This window comes from Corticium candelabrum, chromosome 3 (assembly GCF_963422355.1).
Source record: "Corticium candelabrum chromosome 3, ooCorCand1.1, whole genome shotgun sequence".
Classification (NCBI taxonomy): domain Eukaryota; kingdom Metazoa; phylum Porifera; class Homoscleromorpha; order Homosclerophorida; family Plakinidae; genus Corticium; species Corticium candelabrum.
Genome location: NC_085087.1, coordinates 6,281,036 through 6,301,096, shown reverse-complemented (window position 1 = coordinate 6,301,096; position 20,061 = coordinate 6,281,036). Strand labels below are relative to the sequence as shown.

The 20,061-nt window shown below is 41.9% G+C and overlaps 2 protein-coding genes across 2 annotated transcripts in view; one reads left to right on the top strand and one right to left on the bottom strand.

The window, feature by feature from the left end:
- Window positions 1–813: 813 nt before the first annotated feature.
- Window positions 814–8,930, top strand: LOC134177692 (uncharacterized). The gene is made up of 9 exons (XM_062644471.1): window positions 814–1,125; window positions 1,499–1,577; window positions 6,615–6,663; window positions 6,739–6,797; window positions 6,853–6,963; window positions 7,016–7,135; window positions 7,199–7,398; window positions 7,469–7,816; window positions 8,576–8,930. The coding sequence occupies exons 1-9, from the start codon at window positions 814–816 to the stop codon at window positions 8,798–8,800; spliced, it is 1,503 nt and encodes a 500-aa protein (XP_062500455.1). The 3' UTR covers window positions 8,801–8,930.
- Window positions 8,931–15,322: 6,392 nt separating this feature from the next.
- LOC134176865 (uncharacterized) overlaps window positions 15,323–20,061 on the bottom strand; it is a 5,655-nt gene continuing 916 nt past the window's right edge. The window contains exons 2-6 of the mRNA XM_062643541.1: window positions 18,601–18,948; window positions 17,323–17,415; window positions 16,732–17,076; window positions 16,463–16,670; window positions 15,323–16,374 (exon numbers count right to left, since the gene is read on the bottom strand). Coding sequence (XP_062499525.1) covers window positions 15,935–16,374; window positions 16,463–16,670; window positions 16,732–17,076; window positions 17,323–17,415; window positions 18,601–18,948 — 1,434 coding nt within the window. The 3' untranslated portion in view covers window positions 15,323–15,934. The remainder of the gene's footprint in view (window positions 16,375–16,462; window positions 16,671–16,731; window positions 17,077–17,322; window positions 17,416–18,600; window positions 18,949–20,061) is intronic.

The window sequence follows — 20,061 nt, the reverse complement described above, 5'->3', positions numbered from 1 at the left end:
ATTAAAAGAGAAACTGTGTACTAAATGTTCTAGACAGTCTATAGCTAGGGTAAGAATAAAACGCTAGTTATAATTATTTATTTAGAAAATCGAATAAAGCACTGCAGTAAAACTTGGTATGTAAAGACAAACAAATCAATTTAATTTTTCTCGTCCCTACTTTACCTAATACATTTGAAATCAATTTTCAAAAGTCAAACAAATGTCTAAAGTAATTGTGTTACTTTAAATTAAACACTTATATGTTCTAAAATTAAATTTCACAATTCAAATTTACAAATACATTTAACCGTGTTCCAAAATTATTTCTACATAAATTGGTATGTACCAATATTAGGTGATAAAGGGGCAACCGGAAAAGTTGGTCCAAAAGGTGTCACTGGCGAGACTGGAGTTAGGGGTCCGACCGGACCGATGGGGCTGCCAGGCGTTTTCCGTTCAAGCGTGTGCTCTAATGACAGAAAGGGTAAGCACATCAGAGTGCATTACGGATAAACAATTAACTACATTCTTGATCAGGCATGATGAGATATAATCAGCAAGTAGACAAGGTAGAGTATTGTGATGGTAACAGCTGGCTCACACTGTTGTTAATAACACCCGGCAGCTCGTCTCTGTTGCCTGCATCATCGTGCAAGGAAATAGCACTCCACTACAAGTCTTCTGCCAATAGTGGAAAGTATTGGATCAAACCATCCAACAGTGATCTACCTTATCAGGTTAATTAAAACTGTATCTACCTATTTAATTTCTTCTATTTACAATGAGATTTGTCTACAACAGGTATTCTGTGATGAAGGGTGGACTCTAATCATGAAAATAGATGGAAATCAACAAACCTTTACCTATAGAAGCGGTCTGTGGTCAAACAAGGAAACATTCCAACCAACAAATTTAGATTTGGATGACAAAGAAGCAAAATTGGCTTCGTACTGGACACTACCATTTACTGAACTTCGTTTGGGAATGAAAGTAGATGGAACGATCAGGTGGATCACCCTCGGCTACAGCGCATCATCTCTCTACAGTATTATTGCTGATGGAAAGTACAGAAGTACGAGTATTGGTGAGAATATGTGGAGAAGTCTACTGCCAACGTCATCTCTGCAGGACAATTGCAATAGGGTGAGCATTACCTAACTAAAAGTTATAACTAAATATATATAAATACTTTGAAACTGTCTTGAGTTGTAACCGAAGGTGTTACTAATGTTCTAGTTTTCTGTTTCGTTTGCTGTACCAGCCTCAGGGGTATGATTAATATTCTTTAATGAAACACTATCCTTTTTTCTATGGTAAACTTGTGCCACCCCGCACGTTAGTTTGTTCTGCTATAACCAGGTTTCTATGCCTATCAATCTCTGTAGTTAGTTGTAAGACAATTTTCTGCAGTAAAAGGTACTACCTGACATCAACACCAAATATAACAACTAAACCGCCACTGTCCAGCTGTTTTAATTAATTGGTAATACACTGAGACTTTTGTGTTTAAATACAGGAAGGATTCAACACAAGAGCCACTCGCCCACGCTACATCTTAAATCATGCTGGAGCTCGTTTGGGATTTCTTGCTAACGGTGAGAACGATTGTTATACACCAGATTCTTTTCTTGGCTTTGGAACACAGTTCGGGAGAAACAGAAACAGTGCTGGAAACTACTATAGACAGTTAAATACTAAAGCAATTGCTTATATCATGGCACGATGAGACACTGCAAATATGTAAATGCACGATAGCATTAAGATGGTTTTCTCCAAGTATGATATCCACCAAATTGTTTTAGTAGGTCAACTAGTCTACGCTATATGCTTGATTACATTACAGCATAAACCAACGTCTTGACAGTGTATAAATATTCATTTAAACACACCTACGTCATGTCACGTCTACAAGATAGACAACCTATGTGCACATGTGGGTAGCAACCCTAATACAAAACCAACACGTGAGACCAACCTAGCCGTCAAATGTGCAAGATCTTAGCTATTAATTGTTACCCCTATAGGCAACTCACTATTCTACGAATCACTTTTTATTCCCAATTAACACCATTCAATGGAGACACAAACATTCTAGCAGTCTTGCAGGTAGGCAAGCTTATAAACAGCTGATCATGACTCACAGACATGCAGAGCATCAATCAGACAAACTAACACACAACTTAGACAGACAGAAAGACGGACAAAGTAACAAAAAACAACAAATTAACAGACGACCAGGTAGGCAGATAAAACGACAGAAAAACACCAATGCATATGAAATGACAAGGTATACAGTCTCTTAGTAAATTTTAGAGATCTGTGCATGTGAAACTTTCTTGCAAAAAATGTGGGCTAGCGACTACCCGACAATGTACACTGTCTGCATGTAATCTGAAAAGAGAATGACGTTAGACAAGAGAAATGATCTGACAGCCACAACCAGACATATTGCAGCAACAATGGACTATAGACAAATTAATTAATTAAGCCTATGCGCTTCAGCACTTAATTTCTGTCATGAATCCGGCCTTTACAATACTACACAACTCTAGATCACGTGCACACAGGTCCTATCATGCAGTCATTTCTGCATCATGTTTTCAATGTTCAAAACAAACGAGCAACAAGAATACCAATGCCTCACGACACTACATAAAGAACGCGTTTTATAAATTACCTTCAGTCTCTTAGCGTCATGCAGTCATTGTACAGCGGCAGAGTTTACCTATACCTATCAGTCGAAAACGTAAGCGCTATCTAAACTCCCGGATAATGTCTACCAACTGTATGGAACCTTTGAGTAAGTAGAATCGTTGATTGAACAGCTTAGTTAGAATAGCTACCGCTGTGAGATTGTCATATCATTATTTACACACGATGATACCGCTGAAAAACGTTTCTTTGAGAGTCAATACCGTACAGATTACGAAACGCTATTGATTTGTGCGGGACTCCAAGGCTAGTTCTGCAGCTGCATGCTCCTCTTCTTTCATCAACCAGTTGACGTCAGCAAAGTATTAGTAAGTTACTTACTAGTTGTACGGTATCCGTAGGCGCCTCGCTTTCGTGAGTAACACGTCCAACGGAGTTTTCAGACCGTCTACTGAAACGCCGAGTCCTAGCTAGACAATACGTATTTGTTGAAACCCTAGCTGTCATGGAAGTAAACATGCAAACTTCCTAGTAGTTTAGATTACGTATATAGGCCTGGTATAGGTAGTCGTCGTTTTGCGATCGTGATCAAGACAATTGAAACGTACAGTCTAGGTATGCACTCAGTTCCGTTGCAACGACAGTGGTATGGTATTTACTGACATAGAAATTGATATCATCAAACATTGACTATCAACAGTGTTGGATGCAGCACAGTGTAGTAAAGGATTGTAGTATGGGACGTGTGAATAGTTGACTGTAGGTGGCATTCAACTCCTGAAGGTGTTTCTTGGTTGTCAAGTACACACAATCCCTAGCTACAATACAAAGGATGGGACGTTTTCTTCGCCGTTTGGCCACTTAAACAAATTGTTCTTAGACTCATCTGTAGTCGGACACGGAAACGATGTTTTAAGGTAGGTCCTATCATGAAACGTGGTCGTGGGGAGGAGAAATTTGAGATTTGTGTATACACACACACACACACACACACACACACACACACACACACACACACACACACACACACACACACACACACACACACACATACCATAAAGCTCGATGGAGAGCCATATATGACCACGCCCATTTCTGTTGTGCGACCCGGATTAGAAGCCTTGCTAGACTCGGCAACAAAATAGCTTTAAATATTGACCACCTGAACCATGCACTAAGAGGGTTGGTCAAGTCAGTTGGCTATAAATTGAAGCTTTTGTAATACACAATTTTGACCTCAAACGGTGCTAAAAACATGAATCGCTGTAAATCCTTCACTTACCATTGTCTGGCTCAGTCTAACTTTATGAGAGTCGTGCAGCCTGATATTGATATGTTCTGTGGTATTCAAAAAAATTGTTAGCTTACGATCACTGCAGTAACGACCTTGGAAATCATGCACGCACGTTTAGACATGCAAACGCTAATCTGAACTCTAGACTATTCTGTTTACTTTTGTTTCAATCTAGCTATAATTTTTGTTATGTAAAGGAAAGAGAACTTAGCTTATGCCACCAGTTTTTAACAGTCATCAGCTTTTTTGTTCACAATCTGCTTTTGTACTAAGTTATGTTAACTTAGCAGTGCACCATTGCTCGGTGTGTGTGTGTGTGTGTGTGTGTGTGTGTGTGTGTGTGTGTGTGTGTGTGTGTGTGTGTGTGTGTGTGTGTGTGTGTGTGTGTGCGTGTGCATGTGCGCACGCGCGTGCGTGTGTATTTGAGATGTAGATTTAAATTTGTTTAAAAACAGACAATTTAGTTCTTATAGTCATTTGCACCTCACAGCAGCAACCAAACCCACTCCTACTCCAATAGTTGTAACAGCCTCAGTTACAAATTCTTTAACTTGATTGGAGTATGCTTTTCCTTTCTTGCAAAATGTAGCAAATTGCTCACAGTTTTCTGGATCAACTTGTAGCCAGACCATTCTCCAGTTTGAAATATCCGCTTAGTTCTGCGGATAACCTCTTCTGGGGAGCAAATTTACCCTTCAGGCTTGTATATAAACTGATAAATGACATTTCGTTTACCTAAGAACTCCATGAATCTGACTGGCATATTCCTGCATTTCCTTTAGATCCACCAACAAAATGGTAAACGCAACCGTCACTGTAAATGACATGATGCCAAAGCGATAACATTCTAAGACCTGCAGTAGAGCTTATGTCATCAACTGCAATGTGGTCCCCATTCTTATGATCCCTGGAAAAATGGTAAACATTGATCAATAACTGCAAAACTAAATTGTCTGTTTAAATAAATTTAAATCTACATCTTAAATACACACATACACACACACACACACACACACACACACACAGACACACACACAGACACACACACAAACACACACGCACGCACGCACACACACACACACACACACAGACGCACTCAACCACTATCAACACGACTACCATGCACTGCCACCACCATGCACCATGCCCCAACCACCACCACCACTATCACACAGTGGCACCAAATGTACTAACACATCCTGTTACACAGCACTATACCCGGACATAAACGAGAAAAATGTTATTGCCAGAGCGTTCGCCTATCAATATGATGTTTTTGTCATTAGTTAAAGATTCCATTTTGAAAGATAGTTTAACTTAATTAAGAGACCCATCACGGATCAATGACTTTGTTGTCAAATTTCTAATCAAGATATCTGTTGCCAAATTTGACGACATGGCAACAGTTTTGACACTCGTAAAGTATAAAGTCACATTGCAAGTCCTGGTCGCCAGAGGCGTAGCCAAACCAAATTTTTGGAGAAGGCATATCAACAACAACAATAATAATAGATAATATTAATATTAACTAACAATTAAAGTCAATATTGACACACAAGTCGCTAATTAATTTCACCTCTAGTTTATGTTATGTGCGCTACATACATGAAGAGTACCGTGCAGGTATCTCACGAACCAAGTATGCAAGTAGTCGGTCTATTAGAAAAGAATGTCAATGCAGCCAATGCATGTGTGATAAGGTAAACTTTCGATTTCGTATAAATAACTTCTACATTATAATTCTCTCCTATAGTACGCTGCTGACGCACTAGAACTGTAGATCGAGAACTGAAACGATTTCACTTCTATTGTTTGCCTTTGTCATATAGAGTACGTATGCAGCAAACTTGTCTAGCGCAATATCATAAGTTGACTGGTCACAAGACATGCATATGTACAAGTCTTTCTCAATTTTCTGACCATATCGATGAGTTCAAGTCACGTTATTACACGAGACGCGCATGGGCTAGGGGTAGAGTACCGCTATGGTCGGCCGAAATGCGCTCATTGTTATCGCTAGCGTGCAACTCAATGCCTTGATGTATTTGCATGCACATGCACATTCAAGAGGTAACGAATGTCGACAATCCCACGCTTTTGATGTTAATTAATTAACTAGCAGCGCACTCTAGTCTAGTCACGCGTGTCGTTTCTTGCGTGTGAAGTAGCTGTACCGTGTTGCCTAGGCTAGCTAGCAGCCGAGAGTTTAGCACTTTAGTGTTTCTTCACCCAATCAGTCTCTACTGTAGTAGCAAGCAGGCTATGGGCAGATCATGATGGGCCACGCCCTAAAATTTGGAGGAGTCTGCAGTCCCTCTGGGCCCCTCCGTAATTACGCAGCTGCCGGCGGTCGCTCAGATGGTCCGGAAAAAACGACCATAATTAATGTTGTATTGGTTATTCTAGACTGCGGTCTCTACGTAAAAGCGACAAACGTCTGTGGTATGACCGTGTCGTCAACTGCCGTGCCTTTGTTAATTAGTATCGACTAGGAAGGAGAGTTACGTAATAGCCACGTCGTCTTTCGTCGCTTCTAAACTATAAAGACGAAAACTAAACCATCAGCAGTCAGTTCTACCGTTCAAGTTTGCTGAGACGTACTCTAGCTATCATCGGTTTCTCTCCCACGACGTACTGTACGGTATTATGCAGAGATTCAGACTCGTTGTGCTCTTGTTGTTGACAGTGACCGTTGTAGCAACATCAGACGCGGAAGAGACGGTAATTACACATACGTTAGTTGTTGCAATGCTTTACCTTCTCGTCTCAGCGTGATAATTTGAGGTCAACAATTTCTTTGTTTCTCTTAGGAAAGCAAAGACTGCAAAAACAGTTGCTGTTCAGGTAGAAACACGTTGTACACATATTTGTAACAAATTACATTGATAAACGCAATAAACGTGTACTGTATACAATAACCGTAGCAGGTGTTCCTGGAGCTGCTGGAGCTGCTGGCACTCCTGGTGCTCCCGGCGCTCCTGGTTATCGTGGCGATCGTGGAAGTCCTGGTCCAGGAGGACAAAGAGGAGAAAAAGGTATTTGCATAATTTATTAATTCTAAATATATGGCAATGGTACCGACTTTAGGGGCAACAGGAAAAGTTGGCCCAAAAGGTGTCCCAGGCGAAACCGGAGTTAAGGGTCCGACCGGACCGAGGGGGCCACAAGGCGTTTTCCGTTTAAACGTGTGCTCTAATGACAGAAAGGGTAAGCACATCAGAATGCATTATAAATGAACAATTAATTATAGTCAGTAAATGTGTTGATCAGGTATGATGAGATATAATCAGCAAGTAAAGGAGGTAGAGTATTGTGACGGTAACAGCTGGGTGATCCAGTTGTTACTGACACCCGGCAGCTCGTCTTTGTTGCCTGCGACATCGTGTAGGGAAATAGCACTCTATTACAAGTCTTCTGCCAAAAATGGAAATCATTGGATTAAACCATCTTACAATAATCTACCGTATCAGGTTTAAACTATCTAGCTATTTTCAATAAAAATTTATTTCTAAAATTTACAATGAGATTTGTCTACAACAGGCATTCTGTGATGCTAATGAAGGTTGGACTCTAATCATGAAAATAGATGGAAATCAACAAACCTTTACTTATAGAAGCAAACTGTGGTCAAACAAAGAAACATTCCAACCAACTAATTTGGATTTGGATGACAAAGAAGCAAAATTTGCTTCGTATTGGACACTACCATTTACTGAACTTCGTTTGGGAATGAAAGTAAATGGAACCATTAGATGGATCACCTTCAGCTACAGCGCGTCATCTCTCTACAGCCTCATTACTGATGAAAAGTACAGAAGCACGAATATTGGTGAGAATAAGTGGAGACCTTTACTGCCAGCGTCATCTCTGCAGCAATTCTGCAATAGGGTGAGCATTTCTATTAATTAGGGTCAGCTATAGCATGTACATCACATTAGAAACATCAAACACATTCAAATCCACACAACACATCCCAATAGTAACAATATAATTCAACGATTTGCTCCATTGACTGCATGATCTGGAATGCATGTTCGCTGTAGTAATTAATGATCCTATAGTATCGTATAACCGTAACACTAACCCTATAACCTTAACTAGAAATAAACAAAAATAGTATAAAAAGATGTTGTCTAAATTAATAGGCGTAAAAACGGGAGAGAACTAGACGGGCGCGCGTGCTCTAAATTGACGCCTTCCCAGCCATGCTGAGACTGTAAGTACATTATGCCTAAAAACGGCCATGTACCAACCGTGACTTAGCCTTGCACATTATAATGCTTGTGTATATTCACAAAGACGTACAAGACTGACAAAATTGACTATGTAACAGCGCAGCACTGTTGCATGAAAAGAAGAGAAAATAAGTGACTATATCTATATTTTGAAACTATCCGAGTTATAACTGGAGGTGCTAGCTGCTTCCTATTAATGTTTTAGTTTTCTGTTTTGCTTTGCTGAGTCACGTGTATAATTAATTAATATCTTTCTTTGGGAAATTTGTGCCACACCCTCGTAAGTCTGTTCTTCTACAACCGAGGTGTTAGAAGACATCAACACGAAATATATGTATAACGAAACTAAGACGCCACCATCCATTTAGATATATTATAGTCAATGCTTTGAGACTTCTGTTTTTGAATACAGGAAGGATTCAACACAGGAGGCACTAACGGTCATAGAAGATCAAGCTACTTAAGTTATGCTAGAGCTCGTTTGGGATTGCTTGCTAGCAATTCAAACAATTGTGATTCACCAGATTCTTTTCTTGGCTTTGGAACAGAGTACAGCCACAAAAGCATCAGAAACAGTGCTGGAAACTACAATGGACGAGTAAATACTAGAGCAATTGCCTATATTATGGCACGATGAGACGCTGCACTACGTAAATGCATGATAGCAATTAAACAACTGGAATTGTACAATTGGTTTTCTGCAAGTATATCCACCAATTGTTGTAGCAGGGCAACTATATATATATAGTCTAGTTACACTATATGCTTGATAACATTACAACATAAACCAACCAATCTTGACTATCTAAACGCGGTTCCTGTACAACATTCATTTACAGACACATCACATCTTAGTTCTACAAGATAGACAAACTACATATGTACATATCTATGTGGGTACAACATGTGAGACCAGCCTGGCGTCAAATTTGCAGGATCTTAATTGTTACTCCTAGGCAACTCACTACTCAAAAAATCACCTTTATTGTCAATAAATGAACACCATTCAATTTAGACCTTAGACAAACACTACGGCTTAACAGTCAGGTAGGCAAGCAGAGCATCAATCAGACAGACTAACAGACAAACAAACAAACAAACAGACGGACAAAGTAACAAAAAACAAACAAACACACGATCATGCAAGCAGATGAAACGACAGATAAACACCAATGCATATAAAAGCTATGAAAATTGAGGTATACCGATCTCTTAGTAAATTTGCAAATGTGCATGTGACACCTTCTTGGAAAAATGTGCGATAGACTAACAGACAATGCATGATGTGTGTATGTAATCTGACAAGAGAATGATGTTAGGCAACAGAATGATCTGACAGTCACAATTGATCAATTTACAGCAACAAATAGCTTTATCCAAATCAAGCTTATGCGCCTCCGTACCCTAATTATGAAACAAGCCTTTGCAATACAACTCTACATAACGTGCACACAGCTCATGATCGTGATCAGTCGTTTCTGCATCATGTTTCAATGTTCAAAAAAGCAACAAGAATCAATGAATGAATAATTTGTTTCTGTCGCACCTAAGTAAAAAGTACAGTTCCCTCTTGGGGCAAACATAAACACAACTAAGACATCAGACAGCTAACAGACTACAAAATACACCAGCTACAGACAACAGGATACCAGGTGCCTCACGACATTACGTAAAGAACGCATTTTCTAACTTACCTTCAGTCTCTTAGCCTCATGCAGTCATTGTACAGCGGCAGAGTTTACATATTTTCAGTCGAACAACGTTAGCGCTATATAAACTCTCGGATAAGATACCAACGGTATGGAACCTTTGAGTACGTAGAATCGTAGATTGAACAGTTTAGTTAGAATAGCTACCGTTGTGAGATTGCTATATCGTTATTCACACACAATGGTACCGCTGAAAAACGTTGTTCTAAGGGTCAATACCGTACAGTTTACGTTACATGTACTGTTTTGTGCGGGACTCCAAGGCTAGTTCAGAGTTGTTGCATGACAATCCTGGTTTTTGATCAAACAGTTGACGTCAGCAAAGACGGTGAATGTATTAGTACTAAATTATTGAGCGCTGCTCGGTCGTACGTAATTTAGCAGAGTAATTCTCATTTCACCTTTGATATCAACCATAAAAGTTTGATACTGTATTACACATAATTGTACGTCAACGTTTGCTTACTTTCATCACGATAGATAAGAATACGGGACTCGTGATAAGCAAATAGTCGCCAGTAATAACTTTACAAAAAAAATTGCTATTAAATATTGACCACCTGAGTCATGCACTAAGGGTTGGTCAAGTCAGCTGACTATAAATTGAAGCTTTCGTAAGTACACAATTTGACCTCAAACGGTGCTACATGCATGAATCACTGTAAATTATCCATCATCGCCTGACTCAAACTTGCACTATGAGAGTTGTGCAGCCTGATATTGGTACGTTCTGTGGCATTTACGCATATTCAGACATGCAAACGTTAATCTGGACAAAGACCTTATCTGTTGACTTTTGTTTCAATCTAGTTATACTTTTTGTTAAAAAAAGAGAGAAAACTTAGCTTATGTACTTTAATGAAACTTACTCATCCAGCTTATCTACTCGTGTTGTAAAAACCCCACATGTTATAAAACAGTCATAAGCGTTTTTGTTCACAATCTGCTTTTGTACTAAGTTATGTTAACAGTGCACCATTGCTCGGGGTGTGTGTGCGTGCGTGTGTGTGTGTGTGTGTGTGTGTGTGTGTGTGTGTGTGTGTGTGTGTGTGTGTGTGTGTGTGTGTGTGTGTGTGTGTGTGTGTGTGTGTGTGTAGGGAACTTGGTCAGCCGCCTCCAAGTGGTCTTCCCATGCATGCGCAGTAATGTACACGTACGAGTGAGCATGGCAAAGAGCAAGAGCTGAGTGAATGAAAAAGGCGACATCTCCAATTACCAAACATTTTCTCCAATCCCAACATTCAGAAGTGGGTGAGTGGGGTAAAGACCCGAAAGTGTCTGACACTAGATATAAAGTTTTAAGTCTAAACTACAGGCTAGACCACGTACTGATTCACCTCTGTGGCTCTACACACTGAGCTGAGTGTTAATTAACATTCATGTGCTGAGTTGTTCGTGCAGATCGACTGTTTCCTAGAGCAACATCTACTCTATAGTTGTAGACAGTTAGTCCTGTTTTTGCTCGCTACTAGAACCTGTCACGATGCAAAGCTATTCTATTCGGGAAAGTGAGGTTGAAAAGCGCTTTTTAACATTTTCGGAAAAATCAGTGTTGTAAACATGTGTCAGACATTGTTTGAATTGAAGCGGTGGAAGGTGATCACCACCAATCTGATCATTGTTCGAATCAAAGAAAACGTTCGGTGATATTGGAGATAATCTCTAAATGAGTGTATGTGTGGAGCAACTTAACTAATAAATCAGTGAGTGAGTGAGTGCGTCTGATCACTACACGCAATTAAACAGTAGATAATTATAACCATCTTATAGTAGGTTAATCCATCTAGCACAAGTAGATAGACTAACCTACTATGAGATGGTTAATTAATAAGAGATTTTCATATTATATTATACACCTATGCCATCAGTGCAGCATAGTTTGAATGCATGACCTTATCTACTACTTCGCAAGCAACCCCAGATAAAGCTGCAGTCAACTCAATACCTTGTCTTGCCAGGTCTAACACTAAACAATACGGAACAATGAGTACATATATTAATTGTTCACATTCAAGTCCTAACTGGTCGAATGAACCACCAACTCTAACCGATTAGAAACAGATTAATTCTTTTAATGATCGTACTCATCAATCATCATCATTCTTTTTGTCACTGCTTGCACTTGAGCCGAGTGCATATGCAATTGCACCACCCACAGCAGCAACCAAACCCACTCCTGCTCCAATAGCCCCAGTTGCAATTTCTTTGACTTGATTGGAGTTTGCTTTTCCTTTCTTGCAAAATGTAGCAAAATGCTCACAGTTGTTCTTCAACAACTCGTAGCCAGGCCATTTTCCAGTTTGAAATATCTGCTCAGCTCTGCGGATAACCTCTTCTAGAGAGTAACATTTACCCTTTTCGTATATAAACTGATAAAGGACATTTCGTTCACTGAAGAACTCCATGAGTTCGGACTTGCATATTCTTGCGCTTCCTTTATCTCCACCAACAAAATGTAAACGCAACCGTCATTGTAAATGCCATGATGCCAAAGTGATAATCCAAGACCTGCAGTAGAGCTTATGCCATCAACTGCAATGTGGTCCCCATTCTTAAGATCCCTGGAAAAATTAGCGCTATCGGTAAACATTGACCAATGACTATAAGAACTAAATTGCACATTTAATTAAATGAATTTAAATCTATATCTCAAATACACACACACACAGACACAGACACAGACAGACACAGACACACACACACACACACACACACACACACACACACACACACACACACACAAACACACACACACACACACACACACACACACACAAACACACACACACACACACACACACACACACACACACACACACACACACACACAGACACAGACACAGGCACAGACACAGACACAGACACAGACACAGACACAGACACACACAGACACAGACACAGACACAGACACACACAGACACAGACACACACACACACACACACACACACACACACACACACACACACACACACACACACACACACACACAGACACTCACAGACAGACAGACAGACAGACAGACAGACAGACAGACAGACAGACAGACAGACAGACAGACACACACACACACACACACACACACACACACACACACACACACACACACACAGCACAGAAAGCACAGAAAGCACAGTTGACTCCACAAACAGTTTGTACTCTACATTAAACATAAAAGCACTTCATACAGCACAAGCAGTGCTCTACTAAATAATCTAAATCAAGGCTGCTGCCAGTGTGTGTGTGTGTGTGTGTGTGTGTGTGTGTGTGTGTGTGTGTGTGTGTGTGTGTGTGTGTGTGTGTGTGTGTGTGTGTGTATGTGTGTGTGTGTGTGTGTGTGGTGTGTGTGTGTGTGTGTGTGTGTGTGTGTGTGTGTGTGTGTGTGTGTGTGTGTGTGTGTGTGTGTGTGTGTGTGTGTGTGTGTGTGTGTGTGTGTGTGTGTGTGTGTGTGTGTGTGTGTGTGTGTGTGTGTGTGTGTGTGTGTGTGTGTGTGTGTGTGTGTGTGTGTGTGTGTGTGTAACACTGAAAGCTTTATCCGCACGTGCGATCACGAGCGCACATGCAAGAAGGCGGAGCGAGTCGTACGTCACGTGACCGGCTGGCGTCACTGGACAGGAGGGTCTCGGATCTAATACGGGACACTGGTAACTTTATGAATGAATGAATGATATATCTCTGTCGCACCTAAAAAGTTACAGTTCCCTCTTGGTGCAAACATAAAAACAACTAAGACATAAGACGTACAGCCAACAGACTCAAAATACACCAGCTACAACATACGTATACAGCACAAAATTAAAGACTGATTATTTATTTCTGTTAGATTCAAACTAATCGGTTTAATTTTTGTACCACCACAAGCTCTCTTTCGAGGAAGGGTCTGATTCTGCAGTATGGGGCAAAACCATCTAGTAGAGTTCTCGCCAAATCCGGGACTCTACTATAGCTTTTCACGCCTCGGGTAATTTAGCCACGTAGGACGCCCTAAAACAGGGGCGCGTTTCTTTATTCTTATCTGTCTCTGGAAGAGTCTTCCCCTCTGCCGGAAGAGTTGTCTGGAAGAGTAGGCGATGTCACATGACCGACTGCACTACTGGACCATAGCGTTTTTCTCCACGGGTAATTATACAGCAGATAAGTAATCGGGTCCCTTGTGTGTGTGTGTGTGTGTGTGTGTGTGTGTGTGTGTGTGTGTGTGTGTGTGTGTGTGCGTGCGTGCGTGTGTGTGGTGTGTGTGCGTGTGTGTGTGTGTGTGTGTGTGTGTGTGTGTGTGTGTGTGTGTGTGTGTGTGTGTGTGTGTGTGTGTGTGTGTGTGTGTGTGTGTGTGTGTGTGTGTGTGTGTGTGTGTGTGTGTGTGTGTGTGTGTGTGTGTGTGTGTGTGTGTGTGTGTGTGTGTGTGTGTGTGTGTGTGTGTGTGTTAAACAGCTGTAATGATCGAAACTGTTGCACGGTGACTGTCACCTTATGGTTCACCACAAACATTTACAACAAATTGCCTCTTCATGAACACAAATTGACTGTATAGCAAAGCCAGCTGACAACACGTTACAATTTTAAGCCATTTAGTCATCATAACACGCGATCATCAAAATCTAAAGAGTCCAGACATCAAAGTCTAGAGAGTCCATATATCAACCTCATACATTTCAGTTCTTCTTTTTCGCATGTCCATCAGAATTTGGATGTAAATCACTGCCAGATGCAACCCTAAAGCCAAGACTGGCTGAAGCTCCCAGTAAACCTACCGACATTCCTAGTGATCCAGCAAACTTATAACCATCCACACCTGCTACAATAATGCGCTGAACTTCGTCCCACACTTGAATTGAATATTTCTCCCCAGTCTTACAGAACGTAGCAAAGTGCTCACAGTTATCCCAAATAAGTGAGTCTGCTGGCCATTTCTTTGTCTTGAATATCTGCCTCGCTCTAGCAATCACCTCTTTCGGTGAGAAGCATCCGTTCTTCGGATATTGTAAAACGAAAGTTAGTAGATTCCCTGCAATGAATTTCACTAGATAATCTAGAGATATTGTAGCCTGGGATTTGCCGTCCTCGGTGACATGATAGACTTTGCCATCGCTGTAAATTTCGTGGTGCCAAATCCTCGAATCCTTACTTCCAACTGCCAAATGGTCTCCATCACGGAGATTACTGAAGGAACGTACAGCGTGTATAGGACGAAGTAGAGATCAACTATAGACCCACCTTGGATCGCCAAACTTCACGCATTTCACTTCAGGCAAAGCAGTCAAAGAAGTTTCTGGATAACTGCTGTCGAGAGACATGAAGATCAGATAAGAAGCAACTATCTATCTATCTATCTATCTATCTATGTATATATATATATATATATATATATATATATATATATATATATATATACATATATGGGACTTCTTTAACAGGATCGAACAACGCTTGTTTGCACTCTGAAGTCTCGGAGTGTGACCGCCTTATTGACACTTGGCTTTTATCCTTTCTGTGTTATTAATTAACCCGAGGCGGAGCCTTTGGTTACATCAGTAATTGAAGCTGTTTTTACACCGTCGCGTCTACAGCTATGAGCCTTCAAAGTCCTGAACACCAAGTCCTGTCTCCGGCCGGAAGGGTCTGGCTACGCGAGACTAGTCCAGCCGGTTGTTCCCAGTTTATAGCAAGAGAAAGACCGCTGGACACTCGAGTCATTAAAACGTGCACCGAACTCATCCACTATCGTGTTTCCACATTTAGACGCTGCTGCGTTTACTTCCTCTAGTTCGCGTAAGAGTGCTGCGTTTATTCGAAGCGGCGTTTGTTCGGAGACAGCGTTTAGCGCTCTTATACAGAATCTGCCGTACACGTTTTACTCGACGGCTTTCTTCTACTTTCAGGCTTGCTAGTAGCTAAACGTAAAAAAAGATAAGCGTAAATGAAACATAAGCAAAAGAACGTGACATTAAATGTCAGCCAATGCACACGGTCGCATATGAAAATCCAGCCCTACGTGTTGTACCATCGTCACTTACGTTAAGCATATTAATAAATAAAAAATTGATCATTGCATGCACAGGCAAATCGAGCTTTAGCACGTGTGGCTTCCTCTGTAAATTAGCCGTCCCGCGTCTTTAATGCAAGCTTCCTCTGAACCTCGAGGACACAAGTCATAAGTTCCCGGAGGAACCCAAGCACTGTCGTAGTCTATAGACCAGTCGTACCGTCTGGAGTGGCCAGAGTAATCAATAGTGACAAAGTTTCCCATATCAACATCAAACTCTATTATGGTGGGACGGCCTTCCCCTGGATAATTGCGAACGTTTTTGTGTGCCTCTCGCTTGGCCTTGTCATGGTCTGCCGTAACGTAGACCCCGGGCCCTAGCATCAGCCCCGGCCTTGTTGATCGTAGGATACCGGTTTGTCGAATACTCTCTGCCCGCACTGCTGTGGTACCGTGGTAGACTCTCTGCCTGCGCCTTGCATAGTTGGAATATACCGGAGTGGTAACTGCAAAACCACTTTCGAGATCTTATCAATCAAAACACAGATTAGAGTGACTGAGTCAGATTGTATATGTAGTTACAGTTACTATCAGAATTCGCCTATATAGACTTACCTAGAGAAGAACGATGGTCACTGCAAAGGCAACAACAACAACCATAATAGCAAGCAGCGACGAGAGTGTTGGTGAGACAGTCAAGACACCGAGACGTGGAGCCGTCACAACTAGGACACGACAGACTAGGACATGACCACCTAGGACATGATATCTTTATATGTTCTTCAATGCACCATCTAACACAGCCCACAACAGGTAGGCATCCCTTCAAGTCAAAACATAGAATTTTACAGTGTGCACGAGCTCGTCAACAAACTTTTCGTTACCCAGAGAAAAAATGAGAAGAACTCGAAAGACAGGAGTGCTCGAGCAGAGACATGGAAATGATCCTCGGGCCACTCAGGGTTCCAACGATGTGTAGTGTATCCGAAGCTGGTCAGCCAACATATTGAAAGCACTGGAGACACAACAATCGATACACACCGGTTGAACACGAGTGCGGCGTCTTCAGACGCAGCTATGCCCACCAGGAGAGTACCAGCAGCAATAAATGTGGTTACAAGTGACAAAATTAGAGGAAACAAACAGGCCACGCTTTCTTTGTCAAATATACAGTCGCCTAAGCGATACCCGTCGTTCACAAGGCACACAAAGCTGACAAAACCAAAGAGCTAGAAAGAGAAAGTCTACCTTAGCGTAACTGTTGATACGGAACAAGGTAAGACAAATCTCCACCCTCCAGGGCGATAAGCCTTGCCTTGCTTATCAACTGCATGACACTCACGCAGACGTGAACGTCTAACTGTAGAGGGTGCCCTTAGGCGCGGGACGTTGGATAGAAAGTTTGCTAAACGCTTTAGCGCTGACGGTAACGTCCGCCCAGGTGAGTGTCATGTACCGTAATAAATCAGCATTACCATTCCAAACAAGATGAAAGCAGTTTCCACGCTAACGAAGATGTCATCATCTGAGTCGACGGTCTGCCTAATAGACAATGCAACGATGGCCGCCTGCATTAAGAATATACGTGTGAACATTTCGACATTGCATTTCCTTGATTAATTAACATGTTTGTTCATAAAGAAAGCATAACATGCGCAAGTTGAGTGGGCGGTGCCAATATAGAAAAACACGTGTCATGTGCAGGGCCATTGCAATCTGGGTTAACTAAGGCCGGTTCACATACCCTACGCTGGACCAACGTAACAGAACGTTACCTAACGTTGCGAGCGTCGTCGTGAAGCAGGTGACGTTACTAGGATGCGCTACGCTACGGTACGTATATACAAACGTTACGTTGCAATAGGATGATGTCGACCATGTTCTACTTCGACGTAACGAAGCGGAACGTTGAACCGATAGGGTGTGAGCAATTAACTCAGCACCCGACTTCTTTAACTAATCGTACACACTAACCCAAACACAAGAGAGTCACGTGACCAAAGGTCGGGGTACACGCAAAACTAGACAAATAGAACGACGTTGAAGGAACGGATTCTGTGAATAGGATTCATGTATATACGTTACGTTACGTTACGCTGGTTAACATTCCAGTACGTTACATTGCGACACGTTAATTAAGTCAATGAGATCTGTGAACCGGCCCTTAGTTGATCATGAAAATAATAAGACGTACGAGACGAGAACGAGACGATTCATTGCATGACGTCTACACTTTACTATTCCGTCGGACTGCATGCAAGTCTCACTGCTGCCCTGAAGACTCAAGGCAATTTTCGTTGTCAACTAGATGCCTTAATTGCCAACATTCAAATTTAAATAAAGAGCGTTCAACTTTCTCTAGTCCAGTAGTACACTTCATATGTTCCGCTGGTTTGCTACCTGTCTCTCTACCGTACACCCCTCTTCTGCCCGTCCACCCCTTCTGCCCGTCCACTCCCTTCCGACCGTCCACTCTCTCTTCTGCCCGTCCACCCCTCTTATGCCCGTCCACCTCCTCTTCTGCTCGTTCACCCCCTTCTCCCCGTCCACCCTTCTGCCCGTGCACCCCTTTTCTGCCCGTCCATCCCCTCTTCTGCCCGTCCACTCTCTCTTCTGCCTGTGTACCCCTGTCTTCTGCCCGTCACCCCTCTTTTGCCCGTCCACCCCCTCTTCTCTTCGCTCGTAGTTCTTCCGTGTTCCCCAGAAGGCATACGCACAAAGCCACGCACCTATAGATAAATTGTTACACTTACCAGTAAAATCGCGCAGAACAACTTCAACACCAGAGTTGTCGCAATTTTATGAGGCGTCGTTAAAGAGCAAATTCCTTCTAACTGAGGGCACAGCGCAAAGCAGCTGCCAATTTCCAAAATGCACAGTAAACCGAGAAGGTACATGTCTACAATACAGCACTTGTCCGTGTCCTCTTTGTCCGATATGCACATGGCACATGACCCAAACACAAAAGAGAGGAACGAAAGAGCGAAAACTGTGGCGCTTATTCCCAAGCTGTACTTGAAGGCCGTATTGTCCAAGTCGGCACAGTCGTCGTCGTTACCTTTCTCTTGATGTAGATAAGCTATGCACACGATCGAAAACACCTGCAGAAAACAAGACTAGACCACATCCATGGCGTAAACTACATGCACGAACACAATTTCGCTTAGGTACTCTTAGTGTTCCTCTATTGAACAAGACTGGCTCTAGTACTAGCTCGTTTACACGAGCACTGTTATTTAGTAAGCGGGCCAGCCCTTGCTGGCTAGTGCGTGTAAACTCCGGCTGCTTCTGTCCATAATTTGCATGCAAGCGTGAGCTAACGCAAGCTAACGCGAGCTATGCCGATCTCAAGTAAATAGCGCACGCCAACAGCACGCCCAAGAAGAAAAAAGAGAGGGTCGTCGTAACCGTAAGCTGGCATGCTAGGCTGGTACGGGCTCGCGCGGTTCGGCTCGTTAAGCAATGCAAAGAAAAGATTTTGTGACAACACAGTAATACATTGCGATAAGCAGCACGCGTCCTATCTGCATAGCATTAATAAAGCAATTGTCCTCGTTTGTGAAAGTGACTAGTATTTTTAGTTGGGCTAACCGCTTCATTTCCAAGAGTAAATAGTATATTGTTCCACTGATACCAAGTTTTGCCGATACTGCTGCATAGGCGTAGAAAGCATGGGGTCGAAAAAGCTCCACTATTTTGGCTAAGCTTGATTTTGGCCAAGATGTATTCAACTCTAGCCGTGTACCTGTCAAGTGACCTGCTAATAAATTTATATTTGTAAGGATGACAGAATGATAACATTGACATGACATACTGAACTACACTATAGTGTTAATGTTGGTTTTACGTTTTTTTGCTATGTAGCATACATGTATATATAAATAATTAATAACACATTTAGCCTTGTTTTCTGATCCACCCTCCTAGGCAAATGTGTTCCCCTCAACTAAATCTTAGCTCCTACGCCTCTGTACCGACACTGATACCTCGGTTTCCAGGAATCGGCCTATAGCGATACCGATACAGATACAGATACCGATACCAATACTGACATTCAATTCTTTGTTGTGGTATTATAACGGTTAAATCAGAAAAAGCATTTATTCTTCAAAACCGATGCTACTGTCCAAGTCCGGTATCGCCGCCAATACCGATACCGATACCGATACCGATACCAGTATCGGTGGAACACTGGTAAATAGTCTACAACAAGA

Excerpts from the sequence above, each read along its gene's own strand:
- LOC134177692 (XM_062644471.1), top strand. The coding sequence starts at position 814 with ATGAAAATAGATGGAAATCAACAAACCTTTACCTATAGAAGCGGTCTG. Across the intron at positions 1,126-1,498 it reads TGCAGGACAATTGCAATAGG|GAAGGATTCAACACAAGAGC; the intron begins GTGAGCATTACC and ends GTTTAAATACAG. Across the intron at positions 7,817-8,575 it reads TGCAGCAATTCTGCAATAGG|GAAGGATTCAACACAGGAGG; the intron begins GTGAGCATTTCT and ends TTTTGAATACAG.